This window comes from Gopherus evgoodei, chromosome 10 (assembly GCF_007399415.2).
Source record: "Gopherus evgoodei ecotype Sinaloan lineage chromosome 10, rGopEvg1_v1.p, whole genome shotgun sequence".
NCBI classification, from domain to species: domain Eukaryota; kingdom Metazoa; phylum Chordata; order Testudines; family Testudinidae; genus Gopherus; species Gopherus evgoodei.
This window is the reverse complement of record NC_044331.1, coordinates 13,449,436-13,473,210: the sequence shown is the minus strand read 5'-3', so window position 1 is coordinate 13,473,210 and position 23,775 is coordinate 13,449,436. Positions and strand designations below refer to the sequence as shown.

The 23,775-nt window shown below is 41.6% G+C and overlaps 1 protein-coding gene across 9 annotated transcripts in view; it reads right to left on the bottom strand.

Annotated features, from left to right (window-relative positions):
* The window catches only part of AKAP13 (A-kinase anchoring protein 13), a 332,046-nt gene that overhangs the window by 255,889 nt on the left and 52,382 nt on the right, over positions 1-23,775 (bottom strand). For 8 of the 9 annotated variants that reach the window (XM_030577582.1, XM_030577585.1, XM_030577590.1 and 5 more), the window contains one exon: positions 12,821-12,905. In XM_030577582.1, the coding sequence (XP_030433442.1) occupies positions 12,821-12,831 (11 nt within the window). In that variant the 5' untranslated portion in view covers positions 12,832-12,905. Of the gene's footprint in view, positions 1-12,815; positions 12,906-23,775 lie in introns of all 9 variants that reach the window. The other variant, XM_030577586.1, reaches the window with a different exon arrangement.

Genomic DNA, 23,775 nt, shown 5'->3' with positions numbered 1-23,775 from the left:
TTGAATACTAACACAAATGTCAATCACCAAGGGTTGGCCTAGGTAGAAGCTATGAAACATCTATTTGCAGAATGCACCAACCAAAAACTGAGGAGCTACGATGCCATTAAAGACAAAATAGAAATAATTTCAGACAGAGTTTTTTGGTTTCAGTTAGGGATTCAACTATGAAGTTAACATCTAGCGGTTAGCTAAATGAATGGAAGGGTCCCCCAGCAAGTGCAGCAAACGAGACTATGTGCTTATGAAAGCATGTTTGTGCATACGTTTAAATTAAATCTTCCAACAGGTTCTGAGGCAGCTGTTGTTTCTTCCCCATATGCGCAAGGCAGCTATCCACAGGCTGAAATTCCATTTTTGAAGGCTTCAGCAGCCAGTCTAGTCAGCTGAAGAGTTTGGTTAAAGATTAAACTTCAATTTTTTTTTAAACAAAATTTGCTTTTTGGCATCAAATTCCTGAAAACTGTGCAAGGATAGTTGTCCTAAAATTGCAAGAGTGACTAGTAATTTTGGGTGTCCAACTTGAGATTTCTTAAAGGGCCCCAATTTCTAAGAGGTAAGTAACAGAACTTTCTGAATAATCAGGCTGTTTACAAGGTGTCTCAAGTGTGGTATCCAAAAAATTGAGGCAACCATAATCACTAGACATTTTTGAAAGTTTGGATGAATCCTTGGTTGATTTTGCAGTCTCTATCATCTGCTGCTCCTTTTTGATGGAAAAAAAGGCCTTGTGCAGTATTCTGCCAAATGCAATCCCCAGACATTTTGTGCAGATAAAAGAAGAGGGACAAAGAAAGCTGGAAATGCTGTCATTAACTGAAGAGTGCATGCAAAATCCTGCAAGCAGTGGGATTTCTTGACCTACAGATTCCATGATCCCAGACCACACCAGGTGGCTCAGTCTGACTCCAGCTCAGTCTTGCTACTGTGCAGACTCTGACTTGTGTGGTATTGTAAGCACGTACATTCAACAGTAGTAGCATATGCGTTTCACTGTTACGTTTGCTGGCTTACAACAGTGAATGAAAAAACAAAGCTCCAAAATAATCAACAGGTCCCACTTAGGGTTGCCAGACGTCCAGTTTTCAACTGAAACGCCTAGTAAAAAGGGACCCTGGCAGCTCCAGCTGCTAAAAGTCTGGTTGGCCGCAGCAAGGAAGGCAGGCTCCAGGCCCGGGTCAGTGCGGCTCCCAGGAAGCAATCTATGCAGAGGAGTAGCCGGGGGCTCACCCACCTACAGGTGCCACCCCAAGTGCTGGCTCCCTAGCTCCTATTGTCCGGGAACCACTGCCAATGGGAGCTGCGGGGTTGGCACCTGTTGGCAGGAGCAGCACGCTAAGCCCCCTGGCTTCCCCTCTGCCTAGGAGCCAGAGAGATATGCCACCGCATCCCAGGAGCTGTGTGGACTTCCTCCATCCCTGAGAAATGCTGGGGCTGCCTCAAGTCAGCACCACATGGAGCCTTCACCCCCAACTCCCTGCCCAAGCCCAGATCACCCTCCTGCGCTCTGAATCCCTTGGCCCCAGCCCAGAGCCCCCTCCTGCACCCCAAACCCCTCATCCCCATCCCCATCAGAGTCTTCACCCCCTCCTGCCCCCTAACCTCCTGCCCCAGCCTGATGAAAATGAGCAAGTGAATGAGGGTGGGGGAGAGCGAGTGACGGCGGGAAGGGGATGGAGTGAACAGGGCCTTGGGGAAGGGGTGGGGCCTCAGAGAAGAGGCGGGGCAAGGGTGTTCAGTTTTCTGCAATTAGAAAGTTGGCAACCCTAGCCCCAGTCCGTACTTCCACTCCAAATTTATTGTTCATTCTCAGCTTGAAGAGAATGAGGGAGGGAGGAACCACAAAAAGGTTGCTTTGCACCTCCGACTCGCATGAAGTACCACATATGCCTAAGAAACAGCATCATAATTTGACAAGGATAATCATTTGTATGTGTTTACGGGTACACATCTGCAAATCAGGTAATTCGCTAAGCAACACATGCATGCAAATATGTATTCCGACAAATCAATACCCCAACTTTGCATTTGCAGCTAAGGCAGACATGTCTTAAAATTTGGTATTGACTCCAGATTCCCTCTAGGAGTTCAGAGAAGTCTCCCTCTCCCTTCCCCTTCCCCATCCCCCATTTTTTTTCAGTTCCAGGTAACTCCATTAGCTCTAGTCCCTAACTTCTGTGAGCATCTCCCTTCTCTCTGCAGAATCCGGAGGCAGCCAAAACATTTCCAGAAGGCCATGCCCATTCCCAATCAGTCATTCTCCTTGCAGAAACTGAAAAACCTCCCACTCTACAAAATTTAAATTCATGTTTGTTTGTTTTTTCCAGTATTTGTGAACAGAGTGAGCATTCAGGTAAGGTTTGGCCTTTGCCACAGAAGTAAACCTTACTCAGGAACCTTCTATGGTTCCCTCTTTGGAATACTCTTGTTACGTCCACTCCCACACTACTTCACAACTCAAAACCATCCCCTGCCTCAAAAGGGAGAAATGCTCCATCTGTAATGCTCCTCTATAGCAAAATTGTTCTCAGTACACCGCCCCCTGGAAAGCCAAGGAAATAGGTTCACACAGATAAGTGGTAGAGATTCTTCGGCAAAAAGCTTTTGTTACAGGTACCTAGAAGGTTGGAACTTGACCAAGAACGTAGCAATTGTGATCTTTCCCCAGGGTAAGTGTCAAACCCTCCATATCTCGAAGACCAACTCCCCTTAAAGCAAGTTCTGCCAAATTTCTTGCAGCCCCTAACAGGCATCTTTTGGGATTTGTGTGCAAACAAGTGAGTAGATTTAAAGACATGCCTCCATGTTATCTATAAGGAATCTTCTTTTCAGCAGCAGAACAGGAAGTAAAGCTAGTTTGCACCAACCTTAAATCCTCTATAAGGAGCTCCACTCACAAATGTAAGATGAAAAGTCAGTGCTTCCTCACCAAAAGATCAAGAAACAAAGAATCAAAGAAAACTTAAAAAGTACAAGACATTCCACTCATCAGCCATACAGATAGAAACAGTCTCTACATCACAGCATAAAAATTAGGATCAGGATATCCAGGAAGGAATTTGCCCCACGATTCTCTGATTTACTTGATACTATCGGCAGAAGGAGAACAATGTAGGACATCCACCTAAATGAAAAAGGGAAATATGGGGAAGGCAAATTACCTGCCTTCTAACTGGAAACCTGATATAGTCCTGAGCCTTTGGAATTCGGGCGGAGGGGGGAAGACTGGTTACATTAGAACAGGAGTTTCCTGATAAAGTGACACATTTCTTACTGAAAGACCACACAGATAGGGAAAATGGAAAGCACATTTTGAAAAGACTATGGGGCCTACATCTTATTTAACCAAGCAGTCACAGAAAACACTTTTTTGCAGGGATATTCCTATTGTGGCATATTCTTAAAAGCATATCACCCATCTATACTCATTCCTGGACAATATATTGAAATCTTTCCAGGTGTCCAGGGAGCAACAGCTCAAGTGCTAATACTGCTCCAAGAAAACAGTTATGTCACAAATCTGAAGTATATGAAACCCAAAACAGAATATCCCTCCTGGGAGCGGAAATAGACACAAAGCAGGGCAGGAGAAGGATCAGAACATATAGATCCTATAAAGTTTAGATCCTATCCCATCCTCACCCTGGAGAAGTTAGCTTTGCCTCCAATTTATGGGATCAATGCTATTCTGCATCAGGATTACATCTTGACAAGGTGAGTTTGGCAAACGTTTGTTCTCAGCGCCTGGAATCATTCTCCTCAATAGTGATCTTAGCAACAAATTGATCCCTTAGGAATGAAATACTGTAAGGTACCCACAGGTTCCCCTCCTTCCACACCCCAATCACTTTACAATCTGGGATCCCAACTGACAAGCATAAAAAGTTGAGGAGCCCTTGTCGTGTAGCAGCATGCAACCCAGGGAACTTGTGCACCTATAGTGTAATATAAAATTAATCTGTGGAGTGGGGTTGGTGTCAGTCTTACAATTATACGGTTATTTTAAATGTTCCATGCAAGTTCATAAAGGTAAACATCTTTAACAAAATTACCAAATTATGAATGAAGCAACTTGGATTGATTTAAATCACCAATCAGCTTTAATTGTTTTGCATTTTGACTTATTATTTTCCCAAAACCAGGATGACTTTCATTGGTTAATAACCATTAAAATATGTTGATTTGCAACTAAATATAGCTTTTACACTAAATTTGGTACTTCTTTTTGCTAATGGGGAGGGTAGACCATATCAATAGACATTTATTTAAGCAATTGCATACCTTAATTTACATATATTTACATTCTTAATTTTTACATTTTTATTATGTTAGAAAATGGTGAATGATGTATTTCTTATTTACTAAATGACTATTCATTTTTTACTTGTGATTTATTTCAAGTGCTATTTGGATGGAAATTCAAATCAATTAAAATACACAAACAGCATTTTAATTGTTTGTATTATATAAAACTATCTTAAATGTATTAGATACATAAAAAGTTTATCAAAATGTTTTGAATTGAAAACTAACTGATTTATTTAACAAGATATTAGGAGATAATGAACTGGATTGTTTCTGGTCTCCAGGTTCTTCAAGTTTTTAGAACTAGTAGATCTCATCCTCTCCCAATCTCATTTTTATTCACAGATTGGAAGAGGAAAACTAGCCTTTCTGCTTTTTTCAATTGCTTTGATTTTGAATGAATAGTAATGGAACTGAACCTGCTTATTCAACTGAAATGAAGAAAACATTCCCTCTACACCTGCAGAAGAGGTTATCGCAGTCAGAAGCTAGTGTAGCACTTGAACAAACTCTGGTTCCAGAAGTTGAACCTGTTAATTCCACCAGTTGGGTACTCTGACCTGTAAAATTTGGCAGCAAACATGTACTGTTTCATATTAATTTTTGTATTTAAATTATTTTAATTGATTCTAAGTTTGCATCTTAACATAGGTTGTCAGTTTCAAACAAGTTTTTTTTTAAAACTAATTTTAATTTAAAAAGCCCATTTAAATAAAAAAAAATCTTTTTTGAATTTTTTTAAATTAAATCTTTATTCATCCTGCAAGGAAGTTATTGAAAAAGCTTTTCATTGTATGTACAGTTTTGCCCTGGTTCATGAGCCAAAAAGGAAGAGTCATAATCTAAAGACATGGTTACTGGGTAACAACTTTAGCTGTCTACAGATTCTGCATAAGAGACACACCTAAAAGTCAGGTTTTCCAGAAAGGCAATTACTAGGTGAGCAGTTCTCCATTGCCTATCCACTGGTTCTCTGGTGATCCGTCTGCTTCCATCTTTCCATATAAGGAAGCCACATTATTCCCTTGCTGAGTCACTCTCTCGGTAAGAGAGTCACAAATGCTTCAGAACAATGAACAGTGCACAAAATCCAGGCTTGTTATGCCCCAGAAAAAATAATCTTCTAAGGCAGTGGTCCCCAACACGGTGCCCGCGGGCGTAATGGCACCTGCTGAGGCATATATGTGCACCCGCATACTGTCTGGCGGACAAGCATCCCCCGAAATGCCGCCGAGAAGTGGCATCACCAAGAGGCGCCGCCACCGAAATGCCGCTGATTTTCGGCAGCATTTTGGCGGTAATGCCTCTTGATGATGCTACTTCAGCTGCATTTTGGTGACGATGCCTCTTGACATTGCCACTTCTCAGTGGCATTTCAGCGGATGCTTGTCCACCGGATACGGTCCTTGGTGGCTCGTCGTCTGGCGCCCGCCACCCAGAAAAGATTGGGGACCACTGTTCTAAAGCACCTCAAGGAGTTCACTATATTAGCATCTGAAACAGATCCGATATTTCTTCCTCATGAATACAAAACTACTGGGTATTCACAGGTGATCTAGTCTCATTCTTTCCATATTGTTTCCCTGATTGGTTTATGTGACAAAGACATAGCCATTCTCCTTCATATGTGCAAGGATACGTTAGGTTGGCTGAGGTTCAGGATGAACCATGAAGCAAGATTTTTAGCCATACATATCTTCATTTTTTTTCCTGTTCAATTACGTGTCATTTCTAGTACAGCCAAATAAGGATTCATTTCCTACTCTACATGCTAGCAAGGGTTAAAAGACATATGGTTCCCCACTTCCTCAACTGTCCAAAAGAAAAGTTAAATCAAAATAATTACAATAGTGAATGTTCGTCTTCGCAGACTAACAGCAGCTTATGATTAATCAATTCAGTTGCTGCTAACGTTCAGTTGTGCCAAATGATTTGGGCGAAAGAACTGTTACATATGCTGTGTCCAAAGAGCTAGTTTTCTTGGGTAGGCCCATGGAAAATCTGAGACACTGCACACAGTAAACAGGCTAGACAGAGCAGGAGTAGAAAATGATAAGTTTGAGGGGGGAGGGCTCTCTCTCTTCTGGCACAGCTTAAGAAGTGCTTGAGAGATCCCCTGTCCTAGCAAGGCTCTCTCAGCCTCTGCACAGGGCTAGCAGGTTTTGCAAATTCAAGCTTGGTCTGGGAAAATGGGTGTATTCCATCTGTCAGCAATCCCAGCAGAACATTGGCGGTAGTGTACTAACACTCTGCGTTACAAGATGTTAACAGCTGGCTGAAGGAACTTAGTCACCTCCCTCAACTGTACAGGGCTCCCCTAAGGGAGAAAAGAGGGAAAAGGTCCAGACCAAAATAATCACTGCAACTAAAAGCACAGTATTCTGGAAGATATTGGTTCCTCATGCTTGCCAGAACTGCAAAATTTTATGATTTCTCTACTCTTTCTTTAGGCAAAACAATTGCTACAGCTTTTATCACTGTCTCGAATTTGGGTACTATAACCAGGGGGGCAGGACATATGACCCTGACATATGGATGCAAGACTCTCTGTTGACCAGAACTGTTAGCAAGAGTTAGCCTGAATACAGCTACTGAGCCAATTCTGCTGATGTACAGCAGCAACTATGACCGGTTACCTCCATCAAGATATAAGACTGGTAGGTGTGATATCCTGATTGGAAGGTGCTATGGCTGTGCAGCAGTCACAGGGGAATGTTAGGGTTAACTTACCTCTGCCCTGTCCCTTTATGGGTTTGAAGCACTGTTGACGGGGTACAAGGAAACATAGTGGGGAAGTAAGGAGGTGGTTGTCATGTTCTGGTGAAACTAAGCTGGTGTGAGGCTTATGCAGGCTGTCTTTGCTTACTTTTTTATATTATGTTTAATAAAACCTCAGTCTTAAACCCATCCCTGGCCTGGGAGTGCAACATTTGGCAAGCACAGGCAGGAGACGCTGAACTGCAGTGATCTAACCTCTCTGAGCGATGGATCTACCTAGAAGCTGCTGCAGGCTGTTCCAGGAAAAGCTGCCAGAAGATAATGAAAGCAGAAAAGTGACCGTTCAAAGTTTTCTCGGGAAGCAGAGAGGAAAACTGTTTGCAAGCAGTACCACTGGGAGAGAGTTAGAGAACATTGTTATGGAGGTAGGAGGACTCTTACACCAGCTAAAAGATTAGCATTTAAGAGAAGCATGTGACTGGATATTCCTGGGAAATATAGTAGTAAAACTGCATCAAAAAGCCATTTGGCTTTAGTCAAACTTATAATAAGCCACTTATAGTGAAAAGTTGGGAGAGCAGGGATTGTCTACATTGCTGGGGTTCAGAGAAGATTTTACAATTCATCGCTACAGCAAAGAGAGCAATCTGAAGCTCCTAAACTAGAGGCAATTCAGAAATAGTATGCTGAAAAATGACAGTTGCATGAAACACAGTTTTGGGAAAGCAAGAAGGAAATTAAATTCAAACCTTGCCAAAGTGTGGTCATCCCCACTCCAGAAAACAGAACCAATTTAAAATAAAAAATTAAAATAGCAGGACAGATTGGCAACCCCCATCTAAAAGGGCAGATTAAGTTTTAGTATTCTAGCATTCTGCATTCAATTCTGGAAGACTGAAAGTGGGATTCAAAAGCAGTACACTGAAAAGATAGATAGATCATGGAGGCTCTAATCAGAGCAGAATGCCCAGAACTGAACCCCAGGAGGGGAAAACTTATCTGAACCTGCCAAAACAAAAGACTCTAAGGTCCTAATATGAGGGGAAAAATACAACTGAACTTTACAAGCAGCTCTCAAGAGCAGCACAAGCGCTAAAAGAGTGACTGCAGGATTTCCTAGACAGAACTCTTAAAGCTGACTCTAACCTAAGGTACGATCCTCTCCTCACACATGCATGTTCCTCTATAATAAAATAATAATAATAATAGGAGATATACCAATCTCCTAGAATTGGAAGGGACCTTGAAAGGTCATTGAGTCCAGGCCCCTGCCTTCACTAGCAGGACCGAGTACTGATTTTTGCCCCATATCCTTAAGTGGTCTCCTCAAGGACTGAGCTCACTACTCTGAGTTTAGCAGGCCAATGCTCAAACCACTGACCTATTCCTCCCTCCCTGTCCACTCAGTCCTGACAGGATCTCAAAACAACATGCGAATAGCAATACCACCCTATTTTTAAAAGATAACCAGGATGCAGATGAGACCTTATTAGAGAAACCAACAGTGCTAAAAGTGAGAAGGTAAAAGAAAACAGAAACTGAGGAACCCATACTAAGGCAGTAACATGTCCTTCTGTGAAATCACTGCCTACACAACAGGGGCTGCAGGGGGAAGCAGCACCTCCATCTATGGGAGAAGAGCTTTCTAAAGGTAACCCATTGATGAAGCTAGGGAACTAAAGGCCATATTGATTAAATTAACTAAATGAAAGCCAAAATTAACATATTAAGACAAGCTGTCTAGACACAAGACAAACACAGTGATACTGGACGAGGACACTTGCAGACAGGTAATGCCAGAAAAGAGAATGTGTGTGAGAGCTGCAGGACATCTGGCAGAGGCAGTTCTTATAATCACTGTTTCAGATGTGAGAGTGGAGAACACCACGAGTCAGGATGCCGGGCAGGGAGGATCACTTCAGGGACCGACAGAGGGTCACCCTTACAAAACCACGAGTGCTTGGTGGAACTTCAGAGTCCCAAAGTCAGATTCGGCATCAAGCAGGAAAATCACAAGAGAACAGAGACAAAGCTGACAGCCCTGTGTCTGATTTACCAGGAGTGACCCATGTCTGCCATTTAATACCCGAATAGCAAACCAGAGTGACTAACTCAATTGGAAAGAGATGTTTGGTGTGGTGTTTCCTCAATGAAGAGACAATTATGAGACACAAGTGTGCATGGTCTTCTTGAGCCAGTGGCTGAAAAATAACCGCCCAAGGATACGCCATAGGAAGCTTGAAGAGTTACTGGAAATAGAAGATGGGCTTGATCTTAAAGCCGCCAATGGAACTCAAGTCTCTTATGAAGGATGGATTGAAGTCCAGCTCCAATTAAGCAAAGAAGACAACATCTTAATTGTTCCTGTGCTTGAGAACTCGATCACTGGCCACAGTGTTATTGCCTATCTCCTTGAACACCACTGCTGCAATTTACCTGACGAGGCACCAGCACTTAGCTTTATTAACAATACGAAACATCTATTTCCTCATTTTGGCATGGCCAAAGTAGCAACTCTTGTGAACTTCATCAGAAATAAACAATCCTGACAAACTGTGAATGCTTAAAGTTGGGGGAGAAGGGGTATGTTATCCCCAAAGGAACAGCCACTAATGCAGCATGTTGGCTTCTTACAGGCCTGGACACTGATAGTTTAACAGCAATATCTGAGTCAGATTCTGCTGCTCAATGGCCTGAGGATTTGGACATGAAACACACTAGCCAAAATACCTAAAGGATCACCTTGCCAGATAAATATCCCTGTGAGTAACCCTTCAAAATATGATGTAACGCTGAAAGGACGAACTGTGCTGGGAAGTTTACTGTAAATTAAATCTGAAATTTAAGTGGATGGATACTTGTCATAAACAGATAGCTAAGGGTTAATGTCTCTTTCATCGGAAGCACCTGACCAGAGGACCAATCAGGAAACCGGATTTTTTCAACTTTGGGTGGAGGGAAGTTTGTGTCTGAGTCTTTGTTTTCTGTCTGCCTGCTTTCTCTGAGCTTTGGAGAAGTAGTTCTGTTTTCTAATCTTCTGTTTCTAAGTGTAAGGACAAAGAGATCAGATAGTAAGTTATATGGTTTCTTTTCTTTGGTATTTGCATGAATATAAGTGCTGGAGTGCTTTGATTTGTATTCTTTTTGAATAAGGCTGTTTATTCAATATTCTTTTAAGCAATTGACCCTGTATTCGTCACCTTAATACAGAGAGACCATTTGTATGTATTTTTTCTTTCTTTTTTATATAAAGCTTTCTTTTAAGACCTGTTGGAGTTTTTCTTTACTTCAGGGAAATTGAGTCTGTACTCACCAGGGAATTGGTGGGAGGAAGAAATCAGGGGAGATCTGTGTGTGTTGAATTTGCTAGCCTGATTTGCATTTCCTCTGGGTGAAGAGGAAAGTGCTTTTGTTTCCAGGACTGGAAACGGAGAGGGGGAGTCACTCTGTTTGGATTCACAGAGCTTGTGTCTGTGTATCTCTCCAGGAGCACCTGGAGGGGGGAAGGGAAAAAGGATTATTTCCCTTTGTTGTGAGACTCAAGGGATTTGGGTCTTGGGGTCCCCAGGGAAGGTTTTTCAGGGGGACCAGAGTGCCCCAAAACACTCTAATTTTTTGGGTGGTGGCAGCAAGTACCAGGTCCAAGCTGGTAACTAAGCTTGGAGGTTTTCATGCTAACCCCCATATTTTGGACGCTAAGGTCCAAATCTGGGACTAAGGTTATGACATACTCAACAAATAAAACTTTTCCAGGTGGTATCAGGGTTTAATAAGAGATGGTCATACCAGGAAAGAGAACATCCTCTAAGCAGAAGAGATGACAGATCTGTTTGAACCAGTTGCGAACCTGAGCCATTTGTCAGGGACACGAAGGAAAATGCCCCAGCAGATATTGAAAGAGGAGCCCAAAGCTTTTTCTAACAATGACAGAGACATGGAATAGATCTCTAGTCCGTAGATGACATTTTCAGCAACCCACAGAGAAGACTTACATCTCAGTGCCTCGTCCACTATATAAAGGAATATCTGCAAGAGCTCCTAAACAGGGGCTGTGTTACAAAATCAAAAAGTCATCATCAGTGGTACATGTCCGGAAAAGGGATGGTAGTCTAAGATTCTGCATTGACTATTGGGAATTGAATGGAAAAACCATAGCAGACAGAACTCATCCCTCAAATCCATGATGTCCTGAATGGATTTAAGAGGTAAATCCGACTCTTCATTTTGGATCAAGGGAAAGCCCACCATCAAAGTTTCATGGCTGAACAAAGTCGTCACATCATGCCCTTCATTACCCCACGGGGCCTATATGAACAGGTTAGAATCCCCTTCATTTTCACAAATGCACCTGCTGCTTTCTAGGGCGTATGGAAGAGTGCCTTATGGACCTTAGAGATGAGGTATGTATTACATGCTTACAGCAGTACCTTTGAAGAACACATGGAGAATGCAAGGGGAGTACTGCAACAGTTACAGAAACATGGAATTAAACTGAAAGCTTCTTAATGAGACCTCTTTAAGAGAGAGGTATGTTAGGTGGGAGTCGGGGGGGGGGGGGGTTTGCTGAAGTTTATAAAATGGATCCAGTTGACACCATGGCTGTTTGTGCTGTTGCAGAGAAACCACCAAGCACAATAGGAGAATTTAACAAGCTGCTAGGCTTCCTCTCCTACTATCAAAGGTGCAGTAAAGACTTCTCTCTAATAGAAAAACCATCATATGGCTCATCTAGTCTTTGCTTCATAAATTCTTAGGACTTTGGAACTTCCCTAAAATAATTCCTAGAGCAGATCTTTTAGAAAAGCATCCAATCTCGATTTAAAATTTGTTAGTGATGGAAAATTCACCAAGCCCCTACGTAAATTGTTGCAATGGTTCCTTACTCTCATTGTTGAAAGTTTACACCTTATTTCCAATCTGAATTTATCTAATGTCAACTTCCACCCATTGGATCGTCTTATACATTCTCTGCTAGACTGAAAAGCCCATCATTAAATATGTGTTCCAAGGTAGAGACTGTAAAAAAGTCACCCCCCGACCGCCTCTTTGTTAAGATAAATAGATTGAGCTCCTTAAGTCTACCAATATAAGGCATGTTTTCTAGTCCTTTAATTATTCTTGTGTCTCTTCTCTGAACCCTCTCCAATTGATCAACATCCTTCTTGAATTTTGGACACAAATGGACACAGGATTCCAGCAGCAGTTGCACCAATGCCAAACACAAGGTAAAATAACCTCTCTACTTCTACTTCAAGTTTCTCTATTTATGTATCCCAGTACTGCATTAGTTCTTTTGGCCACAGTGTCACACGGGGAACACAAGTCCAGCTGATTATCTCAAATGACATCTGTAATGTGGGGTCTTGGAAATAAAATAGCAGGGGAAAGGGCAAATCTACAGGGACAGAGCTAAACTCCCCACCTCCAAGAGAGAGAAATGCATTTCACACTGTGTCAAATGGGGAACTCGGTGAGCTTAACAGTGAGACAGATAATTAATACACCATACTCCATGTATAATGCTGGTACTGTATTCTGTTCCAATAGCTTTATGAAATCTCTGTACCTGTTTTGTTGTTCTTCAATGTGATAGTTATGTTGTTTGACTTCTACTTCCAGTCAATTGTAAAAAAAATAATTGCAGCAAAATAATCTGTTAAACCAATTTAAGAAACGTGCTTTGAGATCAGCATCTTCCTATGGTATCAGGAGGAAAGTCTGGGAAATAACATCACTAAAACATGTAATCTCAACTACTTCTATTCATCACTGATCAATAAAAAGTGTTTAACCTTACTGTAACTGCATGCAGCAGCGTGCAGCTTCTTTCAAGACCTCCAAGTCAAGCACAGAGAATCGCAGCAGAAAGCGATATACGGGTCCTGGAAAAGAGAAAACTGGAATCATTTAACGCACCACTAGAATAGAGGGAACTTTAGAATTAAGCATACAAAAGTGAGAGACAGAAAACAGTTGAAGTGGGACAAGCAGTTAATTTGAATACAAGCCAGTGATTGGTCCAGGAGAGAGGCTGGAAGTCTCCATTAACTTGAGGAGCTTCACATTTCAAAATGTAGTAACATTCTGAAGGTGGGAGTGAACAAACAGCTCTCTTACCCTTTACTCCTCCAAGTGACATGCAGATGAGGACGACAAAACCCTCCTTTCCCTAGATGGTTCAATTATATTGAAGTGAAAGATACATCTTGTTCTAAATGGAACTCCTACAAAAAGACTAAATAAACTCATTTCAGGAGGAAATTCACCTGGAGCAGGAGCAGGAGCACATGCTGCTGGCAAGATCCACTCTCCAGGGAACTTGGTAAAGAAGGACCAGCACAGAAGGGGCAGAGAAGAGCCAGCCTAGCTAGAAGAAGCCTTGAGAAGCCTCCATTATCAGGGTTCTGTGGAACCTCAGCTAGAATGTAAAGCATACTCCTGCATACCCTTCCACTGGTAAATCCCCTGCTCCAGGGTATAACTTGCTTCCCATACTGCATCCAAATGGATTCATCTGTCCCACTAAGTGCACATGGAAAGAAGACAGTTTAACAAAATAGAGAAGTTGGGTTCTTAACATGTAATTCAGAATGGTGAGAGAAGAGAAAATACAGTTACTGGTTCACTTTATTAATGCTCTGTGGGAGATTTAATTAGTTAAAACAAAGTCAGCACCTCAGACCATCACTTGGTCACCACAGCAGGAGAAATTCCTGTGTACACACACGTCAGCTGAAACTAGAGAGCTCAACAGGTCGTCTCCTGCTATCCAAGGAAGGGGAGCATCGATCTTTGTTCTCTTCTGGCCCAGAAGGCAATTGTAAGCAGAGATAGGTGAACCTGAGCCATTTTGGGAGCTGCTCTCCCTCACACTGAAACAATATTCTTTAGGGGGCTCAGGATTAAAAGTGCACTTATGACCAGTAAAATGACAGTGGTAGAATTAGTGACTGGGAAACTCTTTACCCTGTGTGAATTAGCAAGGGAACACACAATGCAAAAAGCAAAAAGACACACATCACAAAATATAGCTTGTTCATCTACTCTCACAAATACAGTACGGCTTTAAATATGTTGCACAGTAGAACATTTCATTAAATGAATGGAGACCTATCAATAGCAAAAGCTGCAATGCAGTCTCTTACTGAGTCTTTGCTGAGAGGTCAGGAGACTTTTTGTGCAGTTTAGCAAGGTGCTATTGTATAGAAAATGGTATCATTTTACCACCCATAGGAAATAACTGATACTCGGGGAACAATGGTAGAGAACAGAGCTGGTTTTTAAAAAGTGTCTTTTTTTTCCAAAATGTAATTGAAATTCCAAAATTCAAAAGTTTTCAACCAGCTCTTGTAGAGAGTGTATGCCTCTTTCCATGTTTCTTTGTCAGCAAACCCAGATGGTTCACAAAGAGAGATTAAAAAAACCTGAAATCCACCCTTGAAATAATTTCCCTTCTGGCTGACAATACAATAGACATTAAAGTAGAAATTAATTCTCTAAAAGTGTTACTTCTAGTACTGTGCATTTCTATCTGGTGCTCACTTGCAGAGCCTGCTAGATAAAGAAACACACGTTAATACTCATTTGGTTCAAAAAGGATGGTGTCTGGAAGATAGTATCAGAGGGGTAGTCGTGTTAGTCTGGATCTGTAAAAGCAGCAAAGAGTCCTGTGGCACCTTATAGACTAACAGACATTTTGGAGCATGAGCTCATGCTCCAAAACATCTGTTAGTCTATAAGGTGCCACAGGACTGGAAGATAGTGGTTTTGTTGTTTGATCTGATATGGCCTATCACTCAGGGTGAAGTTCTCCAATATGACATACTTAGGGTTTAGCCACACTGAAATTCTCTCACACAATGCTAAAAATTCACTCAAATTGTAATGCCACAGCACTGGATGTAAAAAGCCGTTCCTTTGTCAAAATAAGGAAAATCTTCAATCCATCCAGTGGATTTTCAGCTGTTATCTTCTCAAAGCCCAAAAATAATAAAGCAACTCTGGAATGTCCATACAGCTCTGACAATGCCCCTTGATTTTGACCTGCAACACCCTCTACTATACCAGTTTTATGATACGCTTAAGAAGAGAAACTATCAATCATGTTAAATTGTTCAGCAGTTGTGTGATGTGGAAAGAACATCTATAAGACACTGCGGTAAGAATTTGAAACTAGCTTTCACTTGTGGTCAGAGAAAGGACAAACTCAGGTATCCAGCAGCTACAAAAACAAGAAGCTAAGATATAAAACCATTGGGTCAAGTTCATTTCTTGTGTGATGCCCAAATGAGGTCAATTCAGTGACACAACAGGTGCCCGTATGTTCAAAAAGCATGAATTATATGCAGAAGGATTTCACAGCGAAAGACACCGGAGCCAAGCAAAGAATAAATTATGTAGCAATAAGACAGTTGCAATGCTGAACTGAACAAATCGTATTCACCTTCAGAATCACCAGTTTAATGCATGTGAACACAATTAGGTATTAACTGACCACTGGTTACTATTTCTTTGAGGCTGTTCACCTCGATATCTCAGCACTATGGTATTTTACAGCACCTACAGTAATATATAACACAGAAGAATGAGGAAGTCTGAGATAGTCAAAGCATCTATGAAACTAACTAGGATTACTATCTTGGCAAACAGCCTAAGCCAACATAAGAGGATTTATCCTTAAGCTTTTGGATTGGCACACTATTTAGAGATGTCTCCAATAGTGGCTCATACAGCCCTCTGTAAATTATTATTAGGGTTGCATAGGAACCCCAATCAGGATCATATTGTGCTAGACCCTGGATAAGTATCAGAGAAGACAGTCATGGTCCCAGAGAGCTTGCCACAGGGATCGGCAACCTTTGGCACGCAGCTTGTCAGGGAAAGCCCCTGCCAGGCCAGGCCAGTTTGTTTACCTGCAGCATCCACAGATTCGGCAGATCGCGGCTCCCACTGGCTGCAGTTTGCCGCTCTAGGCCAATGGGGGCTGCGGGAAGCGGTGCAGGCCAATGGATGTGCTAGCCACCACTTCTCATAGTCCCCATTGGCCTGGAGTGGCAAACTGCAGCCAGTGGGAGCTGTGATCGGCCGAACCTGCGGACGCTGCAAGTAAATAAACCAGCCCGGCCCGCCAGGGGCTTTCTCTGACGGGCCGCGTGCCAAAGCTTGCCAATCCCTGGCTTACAATCTATGTGAGAGACAGAACACACTAGCTGAACCAACCAGACAAGCAAGGTGATGTTGGTGTTGGTAAAAATGAAATAAACAGTTAAACAGAAGTCACAGTTTGCCACCAGCTAATCATCTAAACAATCTATTTCTGATCTGAGAAATATCTTTGTCCCATCTGGCAAAATATGATCATTGGATGGCAGATCATTGTGTCAGTCAAGTCTAAATGCAACCTTTCACGTTGAGAAGATTGGAGAACAGTCTGCACATATCACTGGTGAATTACTGAAGAGACTGAGGTTTGGGGGGCAGTCAGGGGAGTTTGCACAATTTTAAAGATACAATTCCAGTGCCAAGATTAGGTTTGCACTTTGGCAGGGTTGGGAGTTACAAACTAACTGCCACCATGTGCTGAAATGTGGGAGTGTGTCCCCCAAAGTCTGACTGCTTAGAATGAGACAACATCATACATTGCCTTTAAAAGTGAAGGACTACACCAGGGTTTGGCAACCTATGGCACGTGTGCCAAAGGCAGCACACGAGTTGATTTTCAGTAGCACTCACACTACCCCTGTCCTGGCCTGCATTTTAAAAGAAGCTTCTTAAACATTTTTAAAACTTTATTTACTTTACATACAACAATAGTTTAGTTATATATTATAGACTTATAGAAAGAGACCTTCTCAAAACATTAAAATGTATTAGTGGCACGTGAAACCTTAAATTAAAGTGAATAAATGAAGACTCAGCACACCACTTCTGAAAGGTTGCCAGCCTCTGGACTACACTTTCAAAGGACCAGCCTCTGTACCGCTAGATGCAAAATGAACAACAATGTAGTTTAGTACTGTCTTAAGAAAAGTGACATATTTCATTAAAAAAAAAAAAGATGCTTACAAACAATTTCAGGGCAAAGAGAGAAAGAACCAACCAGTGACAAGAAAGCATCTATTCAGATTTACAGGTGTCCTGCTGATTTCCCCTAAAGAGTCACATAAGCTGAACCATAGGCTTGCTTATTTTTCAGTTAAAACAAAACAAAAAACAAAGCCAGAAGCCACATTTTTAAAGTTATTTCCTTTTTTAAAATAAGGATTTTTTTCCCTTTGAAAACTTATGTATTTTCCACTTTGCAAGCTTCAATGGTTTTGACAGGTATCTCAGAATCTGTTTGTAATTGTAATAATTAAGCTTTCAACAACTCCAAATGGAGTACAAAAACTGGGCACCAATGAGCTACAAGATAAACAACTGATTATTTTGAACTGTTTGTTGCAGCTGGGACCTCATAATGACCAAGACACCCAAATAAGGCCAATCCCACAGCAATGACTCCCTTTAAAAACCACAACCACTCCCCTCCCGCTTTACAATTTAGTATCAAATTTAACCAGAGAAAATGTTGCCTGCCCTCACTACATCCCCAAACTGCTGTCCCATCTACAAGGTTTTGAACAGATTTTTTGCCTCCTTCTCTGATGGCTTGCATGCACATATTTATACATTGCCATAATATATATGCATAGCCCTTCTGGTAACAGAATATCCTCTTCAGGTTTTACTGATCCTTCAGAAGACAAAAGCAGCTTGTGGAAGGCTTTTGGAAGTTTGTCCCACTGTTTAGACAGAATTAGAAATGTGACCCAACTTCTGTGCACAATCAGATTATTCAGAAATACATATTAATGAAAGCAGGATTGAGCCCAGAGACTCAGTCTTGCTTTTACTGGAATGTGTCACAACCTTCATACTACATGAGTATTATTAATATTTTTGTTTGTTAAAAAAAGTAAGCTCTTGGAGAACCATCTCAGGGTCTGCATCACCATGTTCTAGTGTATTTAGGGGACAGTAAGAGTATTCTATGAACTTTTTATGGATTTTAAAAATACTGATTGATGATGTGCACTAACGTTATAAACTTCATACTAAGATCCAGTTTCCAACTCAGCTGAAGAACTGTATTTTTTTTAGGCAAATAACTCCAAGCAACATCAAGTGGCTATAATGACTCGAGCCTACAACCCTCTCCTCAAAAGAAAGCGTACTAATGACACCATGGATCCTCCTCCTGTGTGTTAGCGTTTCCCTTCCAGGGGGTACAGCCTCTGTTTGTTAGTACAAGACACAAAGGATGATGTCTCTTCTATGATGACTTTCAGACTATAATCTAAACAAGTCATCCCCACTGTTAACATGGGCCAGAGCCCAAAATAAACCCTCATCGGCAGACAAGGAAATGTGCAGGAAGTGCAAAGAACAGCAAGCTGAGCACAACAGGAACACTGTCATTGCTAACCTACAGGCTGAGGCGCTGTTGATGGAGCATCTCAATGTTTATTTTACACATGTAAACCCTGTGCTCCATCCTAAAAGGATGGGTTTCTCTCTCTAGCTTGTGAGCACGTATTCACAAGTGCTCTTGCAAGAGGCAAAGTTTCAAGTGCACAATGCTTTGGAAAAAGCAAATACCATGCATTCTTTGGATGGATTCACTCCTATAAGCAGGTGTCCTTGGGCAAGAGGATTCCATTGCTATTGGATGTGGTATTTTTCAGAACAGAGAAGCAAACAGAACTTAAACCTATTGCAACTCGTTATTCCTAGGAAAGAAGCAGCTGATCCTAGAGAAAACTCCAAAATGGACCATAATACAGCAGTCCACCAACCCTGCAATCCAGGGCATTTAGAGCCCATCACCTTCATGCCCTTTTCTCTGTGTTAGTTTCCTAAGGGGGAACATTTCAATCCCAAGGTTTTGTCCTCAGTATTTCTATATGGGTTGCCTTAGGTACGCAAGGCTCTACCTCCACCTATCTAACCATGACCCTTCCAGCAGCTAAATTCCAGTGGAACAGCTAGCTAGAATGATGAGGGTAGCAAGCACAGGGAGTTGCGCTTTCTCAGCAGCTGGCCTATGACTGCAGAACTCTCTCCTGGAAATGGCAGAATGCCCAAGAATCTCACCTCCTTCAGAACTAAATGTAAAATTCAGAGAAAAGATGGTCCAGTGGCTAGAGTAGCTACACCACTGTAGCATTTCAGTGTAGACACTTACTACAGCGGCTGGAGAGGTTCTCCCACAGCTGTAGATAACCCACCTCCCCAAGAGGCGGTAGGTAGGTAGCCAGCTAGCACAGTCTATGCTGAGGGTTAGGTCGGCTTACCTACATCTCTCAGGGGTGCAAGTTTTTCTCGCCTCAGATGTAGCTACACTGATGTAGCTTTTCAGTGTAGACCAGGACAGAGTCTCTCTGTGTCTCAGTTCCCATTTGCAAAATGGGGATAGTAGCACTTCCCTACCTCACAGAGGTGTTGTGAAAATAAACACATTACGGATTGCGAGGTGCTCAAATAGGCAGTAATTGGGGTCATAGAAGTACTTAAATTAGAACTCAATTATTTAACTTGACTTTTCCACAAAACAACAACAAATCGGTTACACACACACACACACACAGAAAATATGTGGGAAGGAAGAGAAATCTAAAATTAAAAATATCACAGCAATGAGTACGGAACAAAAGTTTAGCCAGATCAGCTATTTCATTAAAATGGATACAATTGTACAGGATAAAACAAGGAAATAAAAACTGCCTCAGAGATAGTGTTTATATTTTATATGGATATGAGATTCTTAACCCCAAAGAGCAAATTCCCCCCATCAAATTATCATTTCTATGTCTAGAGGCTCCAACCAAGAGTGAGGCCGCTTTGTGCTAGGCACTTTCCTTATATATAGTAAGAGTCCCTATGTCACAGAGTTTACAGATTAAACAGACAAAATTTAAGAAGAGAAAGGGAGGCACAGAAAGGTGAAGTGACTTGCCTAAGGTATCACACTAGATCATGGGCAGAGGGGTGGGAACAGAACCCTGATCCCGACCCCCAGTTCAGTGCCCTACCCACTAGACCATGCTGCTCAGCACACAGAAATTAGTTGGCAGCAAGAGAGGCTCCAAAAGTGGGCTGCCAACTGCCTTTTTCTAGTGTTCTAATGCCTCACAAATATCTGCTTTTAATCTGGTGCTGATCTGTCCAGATTTGCCAAATTGAACACCAAGCAGGCAACCTTGGAATTAAATTGTTTCACTGCTCAAAACAACACGTCACTGAGGCAATGTAGTATTTAACATAATTACATTAATTAGGAGATCTATGTAAATGTTCCTAAACCAATAATGAAAGAGGAGGTCTAATGATGCAACAAAAAACTCCAATTGAATCTTAGATTACATACTGGGCTGCACAGTAGCTCAAACAACTAAACCCTGAGGCAGCTAGTAGAAATCTTACATACTACAGATCATTTTTCCCCACACGTTGCTAGTTTCCCACCACAACTGCCTGACGTTAAACAAGCTATATCCTAGCCAAATATACCCCACTTCCATTACATCAGGAACTAAGGAGTAAACATCACAGAATTAAAGTGTTTTGCAGTGCTGCCATCAGCAGTATCACCTAAAACAGAAAAAGCATCAAAATGAAAAAGGAAAAGCATCACTGTGAGGCTGATCTGTGCCAAAATCTTCTCCAAATTCAATTATATATGCGGCAAGCCTGCTCTGGCTGCACCGCTCTCTCATCCAAAGTGTGTAGAAGTGCCCTTTTCAGCGAACAGCAAGAGGAGCCGGGTACACAGAAAAAGACCCCATTCCCCACAGATCATTGAATTGGTTTCACTGGGGTTAAGTTTACAAAAGTCACCGCAGTTGTACTGTGCCGTATGTTTTAACTCCCAGCTGGACGCTGATCCAGAGGCAATGTCAGCACAGGGTCAGTTTATACTGGAGTCATCCATAAACCACATTCACAAGGCCTGGGGTTCTTTAGACATTGTTCGGATATTTGCAACTAGGTTGGGATTGTGGAGAGGGAAGGCGGTCATGCCCAGAAGACTTCTCCAAGGAGAGTTCTTTATTTTGTTGTTCCACTTCCTTCATTAAAACACTGCCAAACAGTTATGCTTTTTTAAAACTATAATGACATTATTTTGAAAGTGAAAAGGCATTTCATTCCAAATTCCTCTTTTTATGGTTGTTCAGCATTTTTAGTTACATTTTATATGCCAATAACTAAAAGTTTCAGATTAGCAATATTATTTTACCTTCCTTTTGTGAAGGGCTTAGAGATCTACAGATGAAAAGTGCTACACTGGTGTAAGAGCTAAGAAGTATTATTTAGATTTAGAAAAGGGGCCAGCCAATGGTATGGAAAATCAAGGTGTTCATAATCAATTAGAAAACTCAAGTGCCAATTAGCTGAGGGGGAAACAGTATCCATTTGCAAATTGTTTATTCACTAATCCTTGCTAGTGATTGTTCATATGTTTGGTTTAACGGGCACGGCAAAAGCCTCAATTTGATGTTCTGTAGTATCTGGAAATATACTTTGAAAAACAATACCATATATTTTATTTTTTTCCTCTATAAAAATGTTCATCCATTATGGAAACAACATTAATATTTCTCAGTCACTTGGAAAACAGACTGTTCAAAATTCTCATACTAAACTCCAAACTGGGAACAATTCACTCCTGCAATGCATCCTACTATGCATTCCCTTGCTCTCCTCCCTCCCCCGAACTCATACAGCGATTACTTTTCCAAGGTAGCATTCAATAAGACCTCCACATTCCACGAATCACAAGAGAACTTGATACTATGACAAGGTTAATGTTGAAAAATGGGGCAGAGCAAGACAACTAGGAGGGGAGAAAAATTCCTTTTGGCTTTCGGAGGTAAAAGAAGGGTTTGGGTTGTGTTTTGTTTCCTTGTTTTAAATCAAGTCTCTAGCCCTGCTTTGAGCAGAAAAGTCAGTTTGTTCCTGATTACATTAACACATGCAATGCAAGTTTAATATGCTTGTTGAAACACTCAATTCTTATCTTTCCAAGACCTTGGAAAACATTCTGTCTCAAGAAGCAAGCACTTTTATAATAAAAGTCGGAGTTGTTCACTGCGCAAATATCACTGAGTGCACAGCAGCAATAGCCAGAGAGTTAAAGTTCATTTGTACTTTGCTTCATTTATCTACGGAATCATTTCTGTAGTAGAAGCAGAACATCTCTCTGGCTATTGTTGTTACAAATCTGGTGTGGGCTTAACCTCAGTAGGTCATATAATTTACAATACTGTTGCAGAAGGCTGGAAATTGACACACTGCAATTGTGGAGCATCTTTTACCTGAGGATCTCAAGCCTCGCACTGGTACTTCTTGATGGGCTCGCTACTTCGATTTGCTTCTGATTAATATTTTTGAGAGACACAAGGTCAGGGGTAAGCAACCTATGGCACGCAAGCTGGTTTTCAGTGGCACTCACACTGCCTGGGTCCTGGCCACCGGTTCGGGGGGCTCTGCATTTTAATTGAATTTTAAATGAAGCTTCTTAAACATTTTAAAAACCTTATTTACTTTACATACAACAATAGTTTAGTTATATATTATAGACTTCTAGAAAGACCTAAAAATGATAAAATGTATTACTGGCATGCAAAACCTTACATTAGAGTGAATAAATGAAGACTCGGTACACCACTTCTGCAAGGTCGTCGACCCCTGAACTAGGTCAATGCAGCAGGCAGCATTGTTTTCACCCAGTTATTTTCCTGCTCTTCCAAAGGGAGACAGGAAGGATGCAACAATACTATCTTTAAGAAGATGCCTCATAATGATGCAGTGCAATGGTTTTCAACCTGTGCCTCAAGGACCCCAGGGGGTCGACAGACTATGTCTAAGATTTCCAAAGGGGTCTACACCTCCATTTGAAATTTGTTATGGGTCCGCAAATGAAAAAGTGTTGAAAACCACTGATGCAGTGTGTCATGTGTAAACAACTAAAAGGATTTGTTAAATAGGATTAGTAAGCCACAGTGAGAGCCAGAGTCCACCCAACAACACACAGCAACAAATGCCATGTACTTTAATGGTTCTAAGGGGAGGAAAAACAGGCTCAGGTTGCAAGTGAAATTAAAATGATTCCTAAGAAAGTCAATATATGGACGTAATTCACCTGTGCCTGGAGGCAGACATCAGCATCACACTAGGTATCAGAACCTGCCATTGCTTTGCATTCTGGTGTAACAACAATTCAGACAGCGTCATTAAATCCTAGTTGCATCAGCAGACTCCTCCTGTAAAGTTTACAAGACGACCAGGTGTGACACGAATGAGACTTTGAAAAGTGTGTCCCCCATTATACCAAAGCCAAGACTTACTGTGCGACACAAAACCAACTACACGACTTCACCAGCACTGTAAGATGTAGCGGGAAGAAAAACATCCCAAAAGCAAGTAAGTCAATCTGAGTACTTTGCTGGCCATCAAGCCTACAGTAAGAATACTGTTGAACTACACTACACAGTAACATATACATTTGTGCCTCCCTTCGTGGCCTTGTGGTAGCCCCTCCTCCTAACCATACCTTGAAGGCAGAAATCTTTGGTTAAAGGAAAGTGGAAGCCTTATTTCTAAAGGATGACCACAGATTCAAGCGGGTGCTCAAGTAATTTGGTGAACTACCCAAGATACGTAGGGCTCAAAATGTTGTAACATGGAACAACAGATGCACCTTCACTCTTT